This window comes from Lithobates pipiens, unplaced genomic scaffold (genome assembly GCF_037356315.1).
Source record: "Lithobates pipiens isolate NorthernLeopardFrog02 unplaced genomic scaffold, aLitPip1_a1.2 Scaffold_19, whole genome shotgun sequence".
In the NCBI taxonomy this organism is placed as follows: domain Eukaryota; kingdom Metazoa; phylum Chordata; class Amphibia; order Anura; family Ranidae; genus Lithobates; species Lithobates pipiens.
In genome coordinates this window covers 179,904,915-179,924,591 of record NW_027507764.1, presented here as the reverse complement: position 1 = coordinate 179,924,591, position 19,677 = coordinate 179,904,915, and the positions used below count along the sequence as shown (strand labels likewise).

General features: G+C 40.1%; 1 protein-coding gene across 1 annotated transcript in view; it reads right to left on the bottom strand.

Annotated features, from left to right (window-relative positions):
- The window catches only part of DNAJC13 (DnaJ heat shock protein family (Hsp40) member C13), a 270,970-nt gene that overhangs the window by 101,244 nt on the left and 150,049 nt on the right, over nt 1-19,677 (bottom strand). The window contains exons 18-27 of the mRNA XM_077491519.1: nt 19,228-19,303; nt 18,966-19,061; nt 17,625-17,768; nt 17,381-17,395; nt 11,755-11,837; nt 10,167-10,320; nt 5,884-5,987; nt 5,633-5,792; nt 4,508-4,570; nt 3,072-3,173 (exon numbers count right to left, since the gene is read on the bottom strand). Coding sequence (XP_077347645.1) covers nt 3,072-3,173; nt 4,508-4,570; nt 5,633-5,792; nt 5,884-5,987; nt 10,167-10,320; nt 11,755-11,837; nt 17,381-17,395; nt 17,625-17,768; nt 18,966-19,061; nt 19,228-19,303 — 997 coding nt within the window. The remainder of the gene's footprint in view (nt 1-3,071; nt 3,174-4,507; nt 4,571-5,632; nt 5,793-5,883; nt 5,988-10,166; nt 10,321-11,754; nt 11,838-17,380; nt 17,396-17,624; nt 17,769-18,965; nt 19,062-19,227; nt 19,304-19,677) is intronic.

The following is a 19,677-nucleotide window of genomic DNA, read 5'->3' as shown; positions in this document are numbered from 1 at the left end:
ATACTGCAGCAGGTCGGCACAACCCCGCGAGCCGTCATAGCTATACGTTGGTTCCTTTAAGCAGGATAGCAGGCACGCGCTGCACTCGGGGGGTGCTGATGCTCATGGCCGACTGTCGCAATGACAGCCGGCCACGAGCAATCATGAGCACGAGAGGTAGAACAGGGACATGTGTGTAAACACACAAATCCCTGTTCTGTTCTGTGAGGAGAGACAGATTGTGAGTTCCTAATAGCTAGGAACCACAATCTGTCATTTTCTCTAGGTCATTGACCTCCCCTACAGTTAGAAAAACACACAGGGAACACAGTTAACCCCTTTATCGCCCCATAGTGGTAACTCATTCCCTGCCAGTGACATTTTTACAGTAATCGGTACATTTTTATAGCACTTATCGCTGTATGAATGGCAATGGTCCCAAAAATGTTTCAAAAGTGTCAAATGTGTCTGCATAATGTCGCAGTCCCAAAACAAATTGCAGATCGCTGCAGTGCCGAATCCCAAAAAATGGCCTGGTCATTCAGCAGCCAAATCTTCCGGGGCTGAAGTGGTTACCGTATATACTCGAGTATAGGCCGACCCGAATATAAGCCGAGGCCCCCAATTTACCCCCAAAAAAACTGGCAAACTTATTGACTCGTGTATAAGCCGAGGGTGAGACATGCCTGTCCATCCCTGTGTGTGTGTCCGTCCATCCCTGTGTGTCCGTCCATCCCTGTGTGTCCGTCCATCCATCCCTGTGTGTGTGTGTGTCCATCCATCCATCCATCCCTGTGTGTGTGTGTCTCCATCCATCCATCCATCCCTGTGTGTGTGTGTCTCCATCCATCCATCCCTGTGTGTGTGTGTGTCTCCATCCATCCATCCATCCCTGTGTGTGTGTGTCTCCATCCGTGTGTGTGTGTGTGTGTGTGTGTGTGTGTGTGTGTGTGTGTGTGTGTGTGTGTGTGTGTGTGTGTGTGTGTCCAGCCTACCTGTGTCCCGAGCCTTTGTCCCGAGCCTCCGTCCCGTGCCTTGCCTCCTTGCCTCCGTCCCGTGCCTTGCCTCCGTCCCGTGCCTTGCCTTGCCTTGCCTCCGTCCCGTGTCGTGCCTTGCCTTGCCTCCGTCCCGTCCCGTCCCGTGCCGTGCCGTGCCGTGCCTCCGTCCCGTGCCCTCTTCGTCGGCGCCTCGGCGGCCATTGTAAAATTCAAAAGCCGCGCCTCCGGCTCCGCCTTCTGCCCGCTCGATCAGCGTGTCGAGCAGACAGACAGCGGCCATTCTAGGATTCAAAGGCCGCGCCTCCGGCTCCGCCTTCGCCTGTGATAGGCGGAACACTGAATTTCCCAGCAGCCTGTGTTCCGCCTATCACGGACATCGTATCATCCTCGTCCGTAGTACGAGGATGATACGATGTCCGTGATAGGCGGAACACAGGCTGCTGGGAAATTCAGTGTTCCGCCTATCACAGGCGAAGGCGGAGCCGGAGGCGCGGCCTTTGAATCCTAGAATGGCCGCTGTCTGCTCGACACGCTGATCGAGCGGGCAGACAGCGATGACTCGAGTATAAGCCGAGGGGGGCACTTTCAGCCTCAAAAAAGAGGCTGAAAATCTCGGCTTATACTCGAGTATATACGGTAATCCTCCTTTGAAACAATCCCAAACCCCAATTTAAATGACTAATCTAGGGGCCAGAAAACGTCACTTTGCATCCAGGAAAAGAACATCTGCGGGCATGATAAAGTTGTAGAATTCATATAAATTCCCAATCAAACTACCCTCATGGTAGTCAGGGGGCAGAAACCCCTATCTGAGGGGACTGGTTCGCCTAAGACTCATCTTACACTGCTCTTCTCAATATGAATGTGTCAGAGCAGGGAAGATGGCCGCGGCTCGTGTTGGTGAAATGAAGCAGAGTTCGCTTACTGAAGAAAACGTTTCTGTTCGCGAACTGAGTTGCTTGTAAACAGAACATTCGTGAACCAAGGTATCACTGTATATACCATAGTTTGTAGACTGTAATTATAACTTTCACACAAACAAAATAATATTCACTGATTTGTATTATTATTACCAAAAAAATTAGCAGAATACATTTTGGCCTGACTTCATTTTTTCACAAAAAAATACATAAATAAAAAACAGTCCTGATTAAATAACAGGAAAAAAAAACATTATTTGGGTACAGTGTTGCATGAATGCATATTTGTCATTCAAAATGGCAAAAAGACGAAAATTGGCCTGTCAGGAAGGGGGTGAAAGTACCAAATACTGTAGTGGTTTAAAAGGCATCTCCAACTTCATACCTGAAAAAAAAAAAATTCCTTCGTAACTGCCTCGCTGTGCTTTTTTTCCCCTTACTGCACGTGTCTGTATTTGATTTCAATCATCTGCCACCCACAGCTTGTAGTGTACAGGCCCGTACACTTAAAAACTCCATCCACAGCCCCAGAAGCTGTGTAGAAGCATAATCTGGGCAATGGCCCCGGTCATTGGTCAGTGTAGTCCAATGAGAGTCTCCTCTTACTCCTGGGAAAAATGAAAGGATGATCATTGGCCAGGAGATGATTGAATAAAAATAAGTGCAGTGGAAAAAGAAGGAGGGGGCTGTTAGAAAGAGGTTTTTTTTTTCTTTCCCGGTTCAAAGGTGGAGATATCCTTTAAATGTGACGTTCACCAAATGCTTACTGTAGGAGAGCCAATCATTGTTAAGAAAACATGCACCAGAAAGCTACACCAGCCATGAAAGTTTGGTTAAAGGCCAAATTCACTTTTTTGCATCATGATGCCCCCCCCAAAAAAAAGCAACTCTGTAGTGGATACAAATCAATGCTACAGAATCACCAGTGTGACACGAGTCTTGAGTTAGCCATAGCTTGTTTTGTTTTCAGCTGCAGCCAACTAAGTTTTCCAGCATGTCCCTTCGACAGAAGCTGTTCAGACAATTTACTTCTGTTGAGCGGGGATGGCCCCATTCGCTGATCGAAATTCTGAAATTAAAGCTGGCCACAGCTAAACTGCCCAGCTTTAATTTAAACAAACTAAAGACTACTAAAAAAAAAAAACTGTGAAAGCATTAAAGATAATCTACTTACCTGAAGTGGAACTGTAGCTCTGCTGGTGTGAAGATGTGCCAAGGTAAGGAGATCAACCAGGATCCTGACTCCATTGGAGTCCATCACATCTCTCACATTTTTCTGGAAGGGTAGGAAAAGGTCAGAGTAAGCTTCTTTAAACTATAACCATAGCCATATTATTTTACAGCAGTAGCAGCAACGTCTGTAGCATTAGTGTAATCTACCAAGCCTTTGGACTGGTAACCATACACAGCGCATTGTTACCAGAGGGGTCTCAAACTTGCGGCCCTTCAGCTGCTGTGAAACTAGTCCTATGAGGCATTGCAAGGCTGAAAGTTACAATGACTCCCACAGGCAGAGGCATGATAGGACTTGTAGTTTCACAACAGCTGGAGGGCCGCCAGTTTGAGACCCCTGCACTAGACTAAATACCCCGTCATAGATCAAAATGCCTTATTTGTACACATTTTTCCAAAAACACTTTGTTCCATATGACAACTATTGACACTATTTAGAATTACTTTTGCAGTTTACTAAGTGTGGCGTGTCGTAGGCTGGGGCATTGCCTGGCTTTTTGTAAAACCTGAATACTCTAAAAGCTCTCTCAGACAAAGTTCCTGTTCTTGTCCATATGTTACAGACAACCTTTGTGTGTCCCATCTCATCCTACTGCAATTTATACATGGAAATAATCCAAAAAAAAGAGTGGGAACTGATTAACAAACTCCCTCAAGAGATCGTCAAGATGTCAAGTAGTTCTACTTTTCAAAAGCTACAAAAACTCACCAAACCATAAACAGAACTTCAACAGGATCAGTGTTAATGGGCTTTTGTCTGCTCCAGAACTGCTTCTCTCCCCATTCAAGACTATGTTAATGCAAAAGGAGCTTAAAGCAGGTCAAATGCAGGTTGAACATATACCCAAGCCAAAAAAAACACCCAAAGTATTTATTTCCACAAGTGACCAAACTAAAAAAAAAAGGCAGCCAACACAATCCATGGCCTAACCCATTTCCCCTTCAACAGTGCTTTACTGCCTAAAACGGCATCCAGCAAACCAAAAGTAAACATTCTGGATATGTCAATCAAAGCCAGGAAAATATTCGGCACGCGAGTGCCTATGTTGGCGGCAGACCAGAAGAGCCTCCTAAACACATTGGCTGGCTGCCTTCTATATAGCAAGGTTTTCTGGAGAGCTGCGGAACCTAAGCCATCAGACTGAGCTAATAATTCCCATTTGTATCGGTTGGAGATTCATGTCCAGCTCCTCGTCCCTTCCTCTCCTTGAATTGCAGGTCAAAGGCAGCTGTCAATGAATCCTAAGAGATCTCAGGTGTCAGAAGCATGCTGTATTTGGCCATCAAAGTCTGTCGATACTAGCCCTAAGGGTAACATTATAGCATTAAGAAAGCTCACAGGTCTTTAATATTCAACACCAAATACTGATAACTTACCTTATTAAGAATCAGCTTGTTTAAAAATAAGATGAGCCTGTCCCTTTCTACTCTGTCTGTGCACTAAAATAAGAAAAGAAAGCGAAGCAAATGCCAAATAAATATTAAATAAATTAATAAAAATTACGATTTACTTTTAAAGAAACAGATTTTTCATTTAAAATAGATCAAACAGATCAAAAATATAATTTACCTTGGCGAAGAAAAATCCCAAAGCTCGATATAAAAGTCTACATTCTTATTGGGGCTTTAGCTTTAAAAGCCAAAAAGTTGAAGAAACAGCCATGTTTAAAAAAGTATCAGAGCTTTGCCCATACAAAAGGTCCAGTAACTGAGCATAAAAAGACACTTTGAGGATGTTGCTACACTTTAAAATTGACAGGATTTATTCCTATTTTAACATTTTTATTGCATTTTGAACATAGTATTTTACCATTACAGTTCTAGATTGTGGATAAAGTACATACTATAGAATCAAGTATTCCGTGTTTTCCAACAAGTAACCTGTATCATCAATATATTGAGAAAAATGTTTGAACAAGATGGTGCTCTGTAATTTTTGCAACTTAGCAGTTAATAAACTTTGTGTTCTTGAAAACAGTTTATTGTGTAATTTCTAAGGTCTGAAAGTTGGGATGGTGGTATAACTTTAGATTGTGGGAGAGCAAGGGGAAAGGGAAAAGAATGGTAAGAAGAAATAGAGGAAATAAAAAGTAAAAGGGAAAGAAAATGAAAAAATAAAAAAAAAGGTGAGGTTTGAGGAGGAAATGGGAGTTGTTAAGGGTAAGGTATTTAAAAAAAAAAGACAAAAGACAAAAAAAGGTATTAAAAGAAGTAGCAAGTGTTTTTGGAGAACTCTATGGGATTTTTGTTAAGGGGCACTTCAAAGTGTTTTTTTTCTAATGGAATAGCCATGTAAGCTAATTGGTTGGCTCAGGACAAAAAGTTTTAGCAAATCCCACAAGATGTATCTGAAGGTTCCACAATCAGGCAGCCTGTAATATCTCACTGTCTGTCCAGTTCAAGAGAAGTTGCAAGCCAGGTTCAGGACCAGGTGAATAAGAATGCTATAAAAGCACAACTAAAACATGATTGTGGTTTCCATTATCACAAGAAACAAATTACCCTCTCAAGCATTCCAACGATGTACTTTGTGTCTGGAAAGGGCCCTATTTCTTCATGGCATCTGCCATAAACAATGGCTAGGGCTTGTAAACATAAGCACTTCATGTTCACTTTAGGAGTGAGGAGGAAACGGTGGTAGAGTTCATTGAAAAATTCATTCCTGCAGCAAAACATGCAAAATATGCTTTATATGGACATTTCTGGAATCTGAATACACAACTACCAAATATATCCATCGTGTGGGTACTTACGATTGCTTTATAACACTGTTTTCTTCATTCTCATCTTCTTCCAAAAGCAGACGTAGATAGTAATCTCCTATTTTTATCTCATCAGAGAGGCACTCATATTTTACCTGGAAAAAAGGATACACCAGGTTAATATAGAACAATGACAGAGGATATGTCAACTTATGCTTTAAAAAATTATACTGCAATGCTTTGCTGCACATATATACGTAATTCTACACACACAGACACATAATACACATAATACACAGACTCAGCATGGTACCAGAAGCTTAAATAAGATCTCCAAAATGTTCAAAATTTGTGACAAAGTATGCAATACTCAACTAAAGTAAACTTAGCGATGCATCATGTTGTCTATACTAAAGCCTATTTCTGAGGCTGAATTAGGGAGACTCTAGATCACAGCAGTATAATTTTTATTATTTAAATTGTGCTAGGTTTAACCACTGTGCTAGATTTCATGACCAATGCATTTTTTGCGATACGGCGCTGTGCCACTTTAAACGACAATTGTGCGGTTGTACGACACTGTACCCAAATAAAGTCTTTTTCCTCGCAAACAGAGATTTCTTTAGGTGGTATTTGATCACCTCTGTGGTTTTTATTTGTGCTATAAACAAAAAAAGGCTGACAATTTTGAAAAAAAATATATAAAATTATAATTATATATATATATATATATATATATATATATACACACCACACACACAATATTTTCTATAAAACACAACCGATTAAAAAAAGTAAAATTGTATTAATTTGAGCCAATATAAATTCTGCTAAATATTTTTGGTAAAAAAAATTCCAAAAGGGTAGATTGGCTGGTTTGTGCAAAAGTTATAGCATTTAATAGTAATGGCGGCGATCAGCAACTTATAGCGGGAGTGAGATATTGAAGTGGACAAATCTGACACTTTGTGGGGACCAGTGACACAAATACAGTGATCAGTGCTAAAGAAATATGCACTGTCACTGTACTAGTGACAATGGCTGGACAATGGATGTATTTTTTTTTCTGCTTCCCCGCTCAGGTAAATCTTGACTGCTTAAATCACTTCCAAGGTTTGGACAGTCTTTTTTTTTTTTTTTTAAGAATTTTTTTTCTTTTTTAATTAACAAAACATTTGTTACAAGAATATTTTTTTTTACATCAGAACACACACACCAGATTCAGTAACACAAATCAGGTCTCACAGTGACAACGAAGTAATACTTTGCTTCTAATAAATAAAAAGTAACTGAAATATCTCTGGCTTAAGGGGATGCTGTTACATGCCGATTAAGGACATTCTTCTGCCAGCCCACCTTGCCCACCAAGGTATAGTCTCTCACTGCATTCTGACTGAAGAAATCAACCCTGAGAAAGCTTTGGTGCCAGAGTTTACATGAGTGGAGTGACAATACAAGCACCCCATGTGACAGTGTTGGGGCTTCAATGGCCGCTCAGGCCCAAGCACTGTCAGGATAGGGGAGGGAGAGTCGCATGCTCCCTCATACCTGGAGCTCCAGTGGAGAAAGTGCAGATGGGTTGCTAAGCTGGTGGACTTTCAGGTGGCACTGGCACTTTGTGCAGAATGGGAGGCGACAGTGTCTCTTTAAACACTGACCTTGTATTTAGTTTTTAGCAAGGAGACAATGTTCACTATGAGGAAATTTTAGACCAATTAATGTAGGTTGAATGATTAAATTTCAATGCAATGAAGATAAAGAAGTAAAAGAATGATGCAAAGGGAACGATCATCTGCATTATGACCACTGCACTCTGGCTCTAAAGATTAGGACGGAAAAAATAAATAAAAATTAACACAATCTCCTTGTTAAGATGGAACAAAGATCACCTTGGCTAAAGAGGAGGCTGGGACAGTAAAAATCACCCCTGGAGCCCCATGAATGCAGCCAATTCTAAAACTTATTGAGCCAAAGTAAAGGCAACCAGAAAAATTACCTTCTGTGTCAGATGGTCTAACATAATATCCTGAATTGGTTTAAATGGAGATTTCTACATCACAAAAAGTGCGAAGTTAAGGTCCCATGGAGTCAATGGAATCTGGAACAATACACGTCACACCTTGTACAAAGGCACGCACCAGGGAATGCAAAGAAATAGGTCTCTGAAAGAGGACCGCCAAGGCTCAGGACTCTGGCTTCAACAGCAATGCTGTTGAAGCCAGTGACTGTAAAGAAGGATGGAAGATCAGGCCTTATGACAGGAGGATGGGTTGATCCAAAAGAGTCCATGGTTCATCCACAGACAAGTTTACAATGTCTGAATACCACATTCTCCTAAGCGAGGACGGGGTGATCAGATTCACTGGAATGCCTTCCCCCTGAATCCTATGACACAACCATGTTAAATGCTATAACAATGAAAAGGCATAGAGCACTGATCTCATGCTGTCGCCAGAGCATCCACCAGAAATGCTCAGGGTCCTGGTTCTGGATATGAATCTCTCCAAGCTTTGTATTGGTCCTGGACAACAGAAAATCTATGTATGGGGTTCTCCCTCTTCTGCAGAGTTCCTTGAACACTTGTGGGTAAAGTGCCCACTCCCACAGAGTCAGTTGATGGCTGAGAATATCTTAATAATAATTCTTTACACTGGTAAAGTGGATGGCGGACAGGGAAGGGACAAAGTTCCACCCAGGACAAGATGAGATTCAGGCATAACAAGAGCAGCCAGGAGTTATGAATAGGAACAAGGGCATTATTGAATAGGAACATCTCTCTTGCCCCCTACCCTGGTATTCTGCAAGACCCTAAACTTCACCCATTTCCGCATTACGGCCTACAGATCTTATCTCTGTAGACCATAACGTTAATAGGGCCTTACGGCCTACAGGGACACGACTCCCCGGGTTGGGGTACCCCCATGAACAGCAAGTTGAAAGCAGACTTCAGGTACTATTCCTCTTGGCAATAAGCCATAGGCAACAGATCCTGATAAGCTAGTCTCCTGTACCCAAATGAGACACCTGAAAGAATTCTAGCAGGAAAATATGTATCAAGTGCAGAGACGGCACAGGCATAACCATTACCTAATACACTAGCAAAAAAACGAAGCTATGCCTAACCGTGAAGGGTTATGCCTAGGAGAGGGATTTTTTTGCCAGTGTCCAATCACCTGAAGATGGCAGCATAACCATTTTGTTATGGATATGATACCCTGTTGTCCTGGGATGTACAATTTAGGAAGGGTTATAACCTCAGGTTATTACAGTTTTTGTCCTATTGTCACAGCAGCAAGAAACAAGGTCATATTTCCACAACAGGATTGCAGACAGAAATAAAAACTAGACAAATGTATTACTTCTTATCAAGTCTATCCAAAACTGTACATTTTATCTGGAATGGGGCTTTAGGAATTGGTTATCTGTTTTTCTATATCAGATCTTAAACTTTGGCATTAAATACCAAGGAAAGAGCAGCGCATTAAAATATGTAAAAAAAATTAAATTTTAACCAATTACTCCTGTGAGAAGCCACGTTTGGCTGTAAAAATGTACTACACAGTAAAACTTTCAGCTCTCCATGTTTTCTGCCACAAGCATAATATTATTAAATCATTCATTCACAGAAATAGCTGTGGCTACTAATGATTTTTTTTTTTTATATAATACCATGTGGCTATACATACATTAAAGTAGGTTGTAAAGTATCAAAAGTAATGATGATACTTTGTTTTAAAATAATAGTAACAGCCGGACATTTTTTTCTAATAATGATCTGATAATGTTCTGATAAAGAACTTTATAAAGCACCGATTCTGTACAGTCACTTTTTTTTGATTCTCTTATCATTCCTGAGCAGAGGGATTCCATTAGAAGGAGCTGATGATCAGCAGAGGAATGTGATCTGGCTCTTTCTGCATGTATATCTCTTTCTCTCCTCCTTTCTCCAGAGGGGCAGTGAGATAATTGGCTTCACACAGATATGGCAGGGAGGGAAGAGAGGGCGATACATAGAAGCTGCACAGAAAGCTAGATGACGAAAGACGTAAACTGACCATGCTGTTGTGGATCGGCAGCCATAATTAGCTTTGTCAGTTTACGAACAGGCAGGATCAACCAGAAATTATACTATATGTAAAGGAATACATAAGAATGCACAATCACTATACAGTTTATCGTGCCTTAAAGAACAAGGAACACATTTTTTTTTTATCTCTACAAACACTTTCAATTTTTTGAATAAACACAACATTAGTAATCCAAGTATAAACCCATACTCCTCTTCACCAAACTTAGAGATGCTCAGCAAGTGGGTCACATTCACACATTCATACCTCAAACTCATGGTGGTTCCAAGAGATCACTGTTGCGCTTCCAAGCTCCCTGTCCACATTAAATGCTCGCATTTCAGCCTCAAGTGTGTCTCTTAACTCTTCCCTGGTTTTATAATTCCAGATCAAATTTGACCTTGCATGATCTTGATGGAATCTAGGAATTACATTTTTAATCAAAATATCAATTTGAAATGTACATATCACACAACCACAAAGACTATGCCAAAGAACTTGCACTCATCGATACACATCCTCTATGGTGAAATGCCTATATTACAAAAAATCATGGCTATTTAACATACTAGGCATTCTGTACATAGAAAGGAGTCATAGGATTTAGGCCTGCTGCACACAGGAGTAAAAAATGTGAGTTTTTTACTGATCTGAAATTAGATGCATTGTTGTTTATAAGACATTGCACACAGCTAAGTAAAGATCAGTAATACAGCGTTTAGTACAGACCAGCAAAAACAAACATAGAAAAATTTTACATTTGGATGCAGCAATTTACTCTCTTGTTTACTCGCTTAAGCCTCTTGCACACTGCAGCTTGAGAAAAAGCTCAGTACAGCGTTTATTTTTACTGATCTAACATGCAGCCCATTGATTACAATGTGCCTGTACACAGAGGCGCATAAAAATGTGGTACATATTTTTGAGTTAAAAAAAATAACTGGAAAAATTTGCTTGGCTTATCAGTATTTTGTGCTAGAACAAGGAAAATGTGTGCATAAATATTAATTTATTTTCCCTAGGAATGTATTGTGTGAGCACGCATATGCGTGTAAAATAAACACCTAAAATTATGTCCAAAAAAAGCAGATGTTCAAACATCAGTACTATGTAGGAGGCCTTAATATGTTTACGCCAGTATAAGGCCTCTTGCACACGGTACTGATGTTTGAGCATCTGCTTTTTTTGGATGTACTTTCAGGCATTTGTTTTTCTCATATATGCACACAATATAATCCTAGGGAAAATTCATTAATATTCATGCTCAGATTTTTCGTTTTTTTTTTTTCATTCAAGAATACCCAGCGCTTCTTTACATGCCTGCGTGTTACAGGCACATTGTAAACAGTGGGCTGCAGTCTGGATCAAAAAAAACACTGTACAGAGCTTTTTCAAGCTGCAGTGTGCAAGAAGCCTGAGTATATTACAATACTGGCAATGAAGAAACGTTACTCATATGCTTGCACACCCCTTTATTCGCCTATACTCAAAATTACTCAGGTCTTTACACACATTTTTTCACAAGTTCCTGAGTAAACATCAGTAAATTATGACTCCCGTGTGCAAGGGTCTTTATGCTGTGTGTATGCCTGCTGTATTCACTGATGTACAGTATATGCCATGTAGTAGTAAGTCTGTTTTCCCAAAAATATTTTTTTTTCTGAAAACTACATTTAGGTTAAGCTATATTGTTCAGCTTAGAAATGCTTAGTATAAATTTAATTTTAAAACCAGACTTACACAAGTTTACTGGATTATTTACGTCCTATAACAAAATACATATTTTACAATATCATGTGTTTTGGAAAATAACTTTATCTAAAATGTTTAGCACTTTAAATGTAGTACAATTTACCTGTAGTAGAAAAGTTCCCAGTTAAATTCTATTTTTATTCTCTGTCGTCTTTTTCGAAGGATAACAGGCTTTTGGGCTAAATTCTGAATACAAAACACAAACACAATGTAGTTCTAAAATGTTCTTGCAGCAGCTTTCATAAGATTAACCAGTTACCCCAGCTATCACTTATTTATATTGCTATACTTTCATTTAGCTGTGTGGCTGTAAATCAAGGTGATTAAGCATGCTTGAAATGATTAATTTAAGAAGACACTAGCAGTTCCATCCCATAGCAGATTATTTTCCTCTTGCTGACAGTACCATATTGAGCAGATCGCAGGTAGATAATGTGGGAGCTGTTCAATGACCACAAGGAAAGAAAGAAGATGCAGAAACAGAGGGGAGAGAGTGTTTGGGTCTAAATAGGCAAATGGAAATAGGATTGTGGTTGAGGAGGTAGAGCTGGAGCTGACTGTGCACTAGTGACAGAGGAAGCAGAGATAGAACTGACTGATGTTGAGAGATAGGGGGAGAGGAAGAATGGAAGTTCAAGCTGAACTTCAGCCAAAAGGGGAAGATCTCCTTAAAAGTCCTCTTCAATGTCAACCATGGAGTCACAGATGTCTTTCCGTGTGATCCAAATGATCCAGTGATCCAAAGACCGGCAAAGAACCAGCTTGGGTGAGGACAGTGCTGGATCCCTAGACAGGTAAGTGTGCTTTTATTAAAAGTCAGCAGCTAATGTATTAGTGGCAGCTGACTTCACATTTTTTTTCTTTCTGGGGTGAAGATCCTATTTTAAGCATGTTCTGTGGGAAGGGAAGTTGGGGATGAATTGAGGCAGAAAGGAAGCTGACTGTGGACTAGAGAGAGTGAGAAAGTGGTATAGATGAGAGAGAGCTGTTAAAGAACATAGTTCAACATGCTACATTAATTCCCGGTGGCAAACTACTACAGTAGTGAGAGCAAAAGTCACAATCTTGTTTTTACAACACCAGCAGGACTAAAACTTGCATGTGCAGTACCCAGCTGATAACATCTGACACTTACATATACTGCAAGCAGATAAGACTCACAAGTGGTGTGAGACACTGGTTTGGCTAAGGCTCATATATGCCGTAAACGGCTATTTAGAGCTGATTAAGAAGATCTAGACTCTGATTAAGGGTCCTTTTACACGGGGCGGATCAGTGATGATCCGCCCCGTGGATAGCTGCTTGCTCAAAGGGGATCGCTCCGCGCAGGAAGATGACATGTCCGTCGCTGCACACTGTGCAGGGTCAGACCTGTCAGAGTGCCGTTCTACCCTATGGGAGATCGGATGACGACGGACCGCAGTGTCCGTCATCACCTGATCCGATGACAGATGGAAAAGTAGGTTTTTCCCCGTCACACTTTTTCGGATCGGAGCGGAGCGGGTCGGATGTCAGCGGACATGTCCCAGCTGACATCCGAAGCTCCATAGAGGTCTATGGAGCATCCGTTCAGGTCCACCTGAAAAACCGACAGGCGGACCTGAATGGGTCGGTAGTGTGAAAGAGGCTAATGCAGTGAGAAATTTTAGGAAACAGATGTAGAATCCACCGATTGAACACAGAAGTTGCAATGTTTTTTTAATAAAATACTGGCAGAACTAAATACAGGAAGCACGTAACACAAACAGGAGAGAAAAAAAAATCTACTCACCAGATTTCTATCCTAAGGTAGTTGATAAAAAAAAATAAAAAATAAAATAAAATGAAAGGGATTAAAAAAATATGACAGGAAAACAATGCCATACAGTCAAGTTTACATAAGAGAAAATAGATTAAATGATTAAAAGCATTATTTCTCTTATGAAGTATAAACACCTGATATACTCTATTATTGCTCCAAGAACTGCTGCTAGCATTATCATTTTCTACCACACAGATAAGTAATCAGCCTACCCAAGCCTGATGAGATTTAATATTTGTGGACTTTAGCATCTACAACTACAGCGTAATGGTTGGGGCCAACAAGCAGAGTTAGGCCGTGTACACACGAGAGGATTGTCCGTCCAACTTAGTCCGCTGAAGCGTGTTTCAGCGGACAATCCGCTCGTGTGTGGGCTTCAGCGGACTTTTTCAGCGGACAGTCTGGCGGACTAAGTCTTTCGGAATTTCCGTAATATTGTCCGTCCAAACTTGGTTTCAGCGGACAGTCCGCTCGTGAGTACGCTAGTTCGACGGACTAAGTATGGCGCATGCTCAGAAAGGATTTACACGGCCGAAGGTTGCATTGCAGTGTATTGGACGTCGAATTTCTAGTCCCATTGTACGTGCCGTACACGTCATCGCGCAAGCTTTCAGCGGACTGTCTGTTCGTCGTGTGTGGTCAAGTCCGTTCATTCAAAAGTAGGACGGACTGTCTGTCGGATTGTCTGACGGACTTAGTTGGACGGATAGTCCGCCCATGTGTACGCGGCCTTAGAAACTATGTTGCAACCAGGACCCAACAAAACTTAGAAAAATCAGCATTAAAGAATAGGGATGAAACATTCTGTGATATTTCATATCTCTAAATAGGTACAACCATTGGTCACAGTCCTGCATCAAGGAGGAGATTAAGGCATGATACAGATCAGCTAATCTTCTACATTTGTTAGCTAGGTTACATGTATGTGTATAACAGCTAAGCCTTAAGGTGAGCAGAGCCATATATATGTTTTTTGATATACAGTTGTAAGTCTACTCTTAAGGCCCATACACGGGATCAGACTTTTTGACAACAAACATGAAAAATTTGCTGTTTTAAGGCAACATCCGACCGTGTGTACGCTCCATCGGACAAACTTTTTCAGTTTTCATCTGACTTTTATTGGCTGTGTGAACGGACAAACTTTTCGACAACATAAGTCCGATAGAGCAAAGTCTGATCGTGTGTACAGAAAACCATCGGACTTTACAAACACGTATGCTCAGAACCAATGCAAAAGATCAGACAACAATACAGAAGTTGATCAAAGGTGGTGGTAAAGAGCAGAAAAAAAAACATGTAATTTGGTGAAAGTTGGCTGAAAAAGTCTGATCATGTGTATGCTTAACAAGTTTATATAAAAGTCCACGGGAAAGTTTGTACAAAGTCCGATCGTGTGTATGAGGCTTTAAGAGAACTTTCCCTTAGTTGATACCAGAAAATATCAGTGCCTTTTCATTAAGGACCGGGAAAGGCTATTCACAGACCTAAGAATACTGTTGTTGTGCCTATATAACTACACCATCCCGAGACAGTGCTCCAGCCCTATGCGATTTATGTGACGTATCCCTTACATCAAAGATCAAATGCACAGTGGCACAGATTGGTTCCTTTCCTGGCACTAAAATAGGGATCTACAGAGCACCATTTTAGTCATAGAAACACAAAAGTGTAACAGCAAAAAAAAGACTTAGCCCTTGTACACACGGTCAGACATTCTGACAACCAAATCTGTTGAATTTTGTCAGAAACTGTTGCATACACACGGTCGGACAAAGTTGTGGGAAAATCCGATCGTTCAGAAGGTGGTGACGTTATTTTGTTACGATGGGACTACGTTCAGGCTAGTAGCCAATAGCTTTGGTCTAGGAATTTGATCTGAGCATGCGTGGCACTTTGTCCGATCGGAATTCTCTACACACAATCGGACAAAGTGCGTTCGGATCATGTTGTCGGAAAATTTTATAGCCCAGCTGGAAAACTTGGTCCGTCGGATATTCCGACGGAAACAGTCCGATGGAGCCCACACACGGCCGGATTATCCGACAACGCGGTCCTATTGGACATTGTCCATCGGAATATCCGACAGTGTGTACAAGGGCTAAGAGGTTAAATCGAGTCGACCCAATTGTTTAATTTTTTGTTTATATTTATATATTTTTTTTTTTTCAGATATATTTTTTTTTTATTTTTTTTTGTCTTTTTTTGAGTACAGATTATGTTTGCAGAGATAGAGCATGTTTAAATTCACTTACTGTTCACTGACTCACTCTTTCAGTAAAATAATACTAAGAATCATTTTGAACAATCCTCCTGTTGTTAATTTGAGATCATGTCCCAGTGCTTTTGATTTCGATTTCATACTGACAATACTGCCCTCATGAACCATATTCACCCTCTTAATGTATTTAAAGATTGAAGTCAAAGCGCTTCCTTTCTTTCTTCCAGACTGTAGCTATTAAGTTCCTGAAGTGTCTCCTTAAATGTCTTATCCCTCAGACCTTTCACCATTTTTGTTGCCCTGCACCCGTTTTAACTTACCAATATATTTTTGTAAGTGAGGTCTCCAGATCAGGACCTCCTGCTGATGACTCCTCTAGTGATGCATCCTAGAATTCTATTTGCTTTTAGCTACACGGTTTGCTCATTTTGCAGTCATCTGAAAGAAGTACTCCTAAATGTTTTTCCTCTGTTGTGTTGGTCAACACTGTACCTAATCATGTAGTCTATCAAGATATTTTATTTTCTTAGGTGCATTATTTTACATTTAGAAACACTGAATTGGAATTTCCAATGCTTTGACCAATCTTCCAGCAATGCCAAATCATGTTCCACGTTACAGACACCTCCAGGGATATCCACCTCATTACACATCTTTGTATCATCAGCAAAAATAAATCCCTTACCAACAAAACCTTTAGTTATATCACTTACATATAGATTTGTAGATTAAATAGAACAGGACCTAGTACAGAGCCTTGTGGTATACCACTAGTGACGCGTCTCCATTCCAAATGAACCCCATTTACAACCATACTCTGGTATCTACCCTTTAGCCAACTGCATATCCACTAAACCACCCAACAGTTATGCCCTCTTTTTTTTTTTTATAAAATTATTATGTGCAACTGTATCAAATGCTTTCCTGAAATCAAGCTCCACCCTGATTCAAAACAATGGAAATATAATCAAAGAATTCAGTCAGGTTAGTCTGACATGATCTGCCCTAAGTAAAGCCATGCTGCTTTGGGTCCAGTAAATTGTAAAAATTGATCAATAATCCTTCTGTTTAGAAGTGATCACATTAACTTGGCTACATGTTAAACTCACTGGCTTGTAATTGCCAGCTTTTAACTTTCTATTCTTCTTGTGGATAGGTACAATATTAGCTGTCCGCCAGTCATGGGAAACTTCTCCTGTTAAATGAGATTGATTAAAAAGATCTCTTAATTGTCCAACAACTACACCTTGAAGTTCTCTAAAAATTCTGTGAGGAATACCATAAAGGCCCATTTGCTTTACTCAGCTTTAAATGAGCAAGTTCCTCTGTCACCTGAAAATGAACACTGATTACTAGAACCAATATGGTCCCGCAACTTGTTATTAGTGCAATTTATTTCTGAGAAGATTGAAAAGAAGCAATTGTTTAAATTGCTTGCTACATCCAGGTCTCGCTCAACGTAAGTGCGCAGTTTTTTATTTTAGTGATCTTATTTTATTTTATTTTTTTCTTCCCCATTTATCACCAATGTACCTTTTATCTCCTTTCTAAATAGATTGTCATTTAATCCTCTTTCTGAACTTTGGCAGCACTCGATGTGTTTAGCCTCTTTTTATACACTTCTCTATCATCTACACTTTCTGTTTTATAAAATCTCCTATATGCATTTTTTTTCTCCTTACTATACTATGTTCCTTTTTAGGGAACCATATTGTTTTCTTTCTTCCGTTTACTCCTAGTAAGTTTCCTGACAAATTCAAGTTGCCTCCATGATGGTAGACCTTAACAGTGCCCACTGATTACCATTTTACTTCACCCATAATCCAGTATTTTGTCACGGAACATGGTAAAGGACATGGGTGTCATAACATTGATGTAAATAGAGCCTAGCAGCAAATGGATTTAAAGATTTAATTTTAGCACAACCTTTTACAATTATACCACAACATACCTCTTTTTGGGCTATTCCCATCCTATCCCTCCAGTGCAACAACACCAAGTCAACTTTTTCCTTGGCAAATTTTTCAACTTCCTTGGCAGCTTTTCCAGCAATCCTTTGCCACTCAGGGACTTTGTTGAATTGTCCATATTGGTCCTAATGAAAGGCAGTAATACACAAAAAAAATTAAATGTGTATATAAAAAAAATTCAAAGTTACAGGGCTAGATTTTGAGGCGTAAGAGCCAGTTCGCAGGTGAGCTTGCACTTTCCCATGCGATACGATCTTGCAACCCATTTTTGAATGGGCTGAAATCATACTGGGTCACAGAGAAAATAGCGCATGCTCTACTTAAAAAAACGCACCGCTCCAAATACCAAGCTACCATGGTGCAATGCACTTTGGATCCCGCAAATGCACTGCATTTACAATCCATGTTTGAGGTGCTGTTCATACTACATTGGCACCTGCAGCAGATCACAAAGGCAGTATTGTTTTGAGTGCCGTGCAGGAAACACACACGGAACGTGCCTTTCTCACTCTGAGTTTTGGTGTGATCCTGCCATAATACATTGTGACAGTAACAATCATTAATAATAATTTGCTTTAGAACCAACCATTATAAGACAACTCACTACAAAACGAATATTTGCAGGATAACCCATGAGTTAGCCCTTAAACATTTATCGTCCTTTACTACTGCTGCAACACAGTAGGTTTACATATTCACCAGCTGTCTCCAAACTTTCTAAACAAAGGGCCAATTTACTGTCCTCCAGACATTAGGGGGGCTAGACTGTGGCCAGTGGGGGTAGATATTGTCCTGGCATCAGTGGGAGTAAACAATGCCCTAGCTTTGATATTAGGGGAAGGAATAGTGACCCATATTTGTTATCAGTGGTAAGAATTATGCCCCATTGTTGGTGTCAGTGGGAGGAATAGTGTACCGTATCAGGGAGGGCTGGCTAATTTTAACGAAAGCCCAACAAAAGCCATTTTTTTAATACACTGGAAATAGTAAAATATGTTTATCACTGTCCATCACCCATTTGGCCCTGTAACACCAGAACAAGAAATGAGGGGAAACCACTGTAACTGGGACTGAAAGACAAAAACAGTAACAATAACCAGACAGGTTACAACCCTTCCCTATCTTACTGAAAAATAGGTGTTAGTTTTTGTTCCCCTGCAGAGATTTCCCATCACTTCCTGTTCCAACAGACAGCACGGGGAAGTTCCTTTGGTTTAAACATAAAAATGAAAGAACAGTTAAACAATCCTTGGGCCCTGCTGCAATTTTATTGCAACTGAGCTACATGACAATAAAAATGAAAATGTGCGATAAAAACTTACAGTTGCAATTTTTAAATTATCCCTGATATGCATTCGATCAATATCCTTTTCTGGTACTGGATCCTTACTGTCCAGGTATATTAACAAACCTGCTGGCTGGGGAATTGAAGAAACAAGATGTTTTCAGAGGCATTGTCCAACAATATACTAACTATATCCAGTAAATATGACCATAATATAGAACCAAAATAACATGGTAAAATTCACAAAAAAAAATCTGACACAAACAGTTCATACACAAAGTTAGATTAACTTCTCTTACCAAAATGCGCTTGAGCAAATTAAAAGATGTTGTATTTTCTGCTGTCCAAAGACCCACTAAGTGTCTGCTCAACTGTCTGAAAAACACAGTCCAATGTAAATAAAAATGGAGAAAAACAATAGTTTTATTATATAATTTTCCACAGTTAGTGCACAATGTAAGATATTAGAGTAAAATGTAGCTTAATGTGTCAATGCCAGCCTTAGCTCGAAGTTCAATACTGCAGAAAGCAATGCTGATGTCATTACACCTGTGCAGCTTCCTCGAGTACTGAATACTGCTGCAAACAAAGTCCTAGGATATCACATGACCTGCCAGAAGATGGGAGATCTGCTTTAAGACAAATGCATGTATTACAAAAATAAAAAATATGGAAGAATGACTAAGCTCCACGCTTGAGTCACCTGACAAACTAGATTGGTAAACTTGGAAATTGGTAGACCAAAGTAT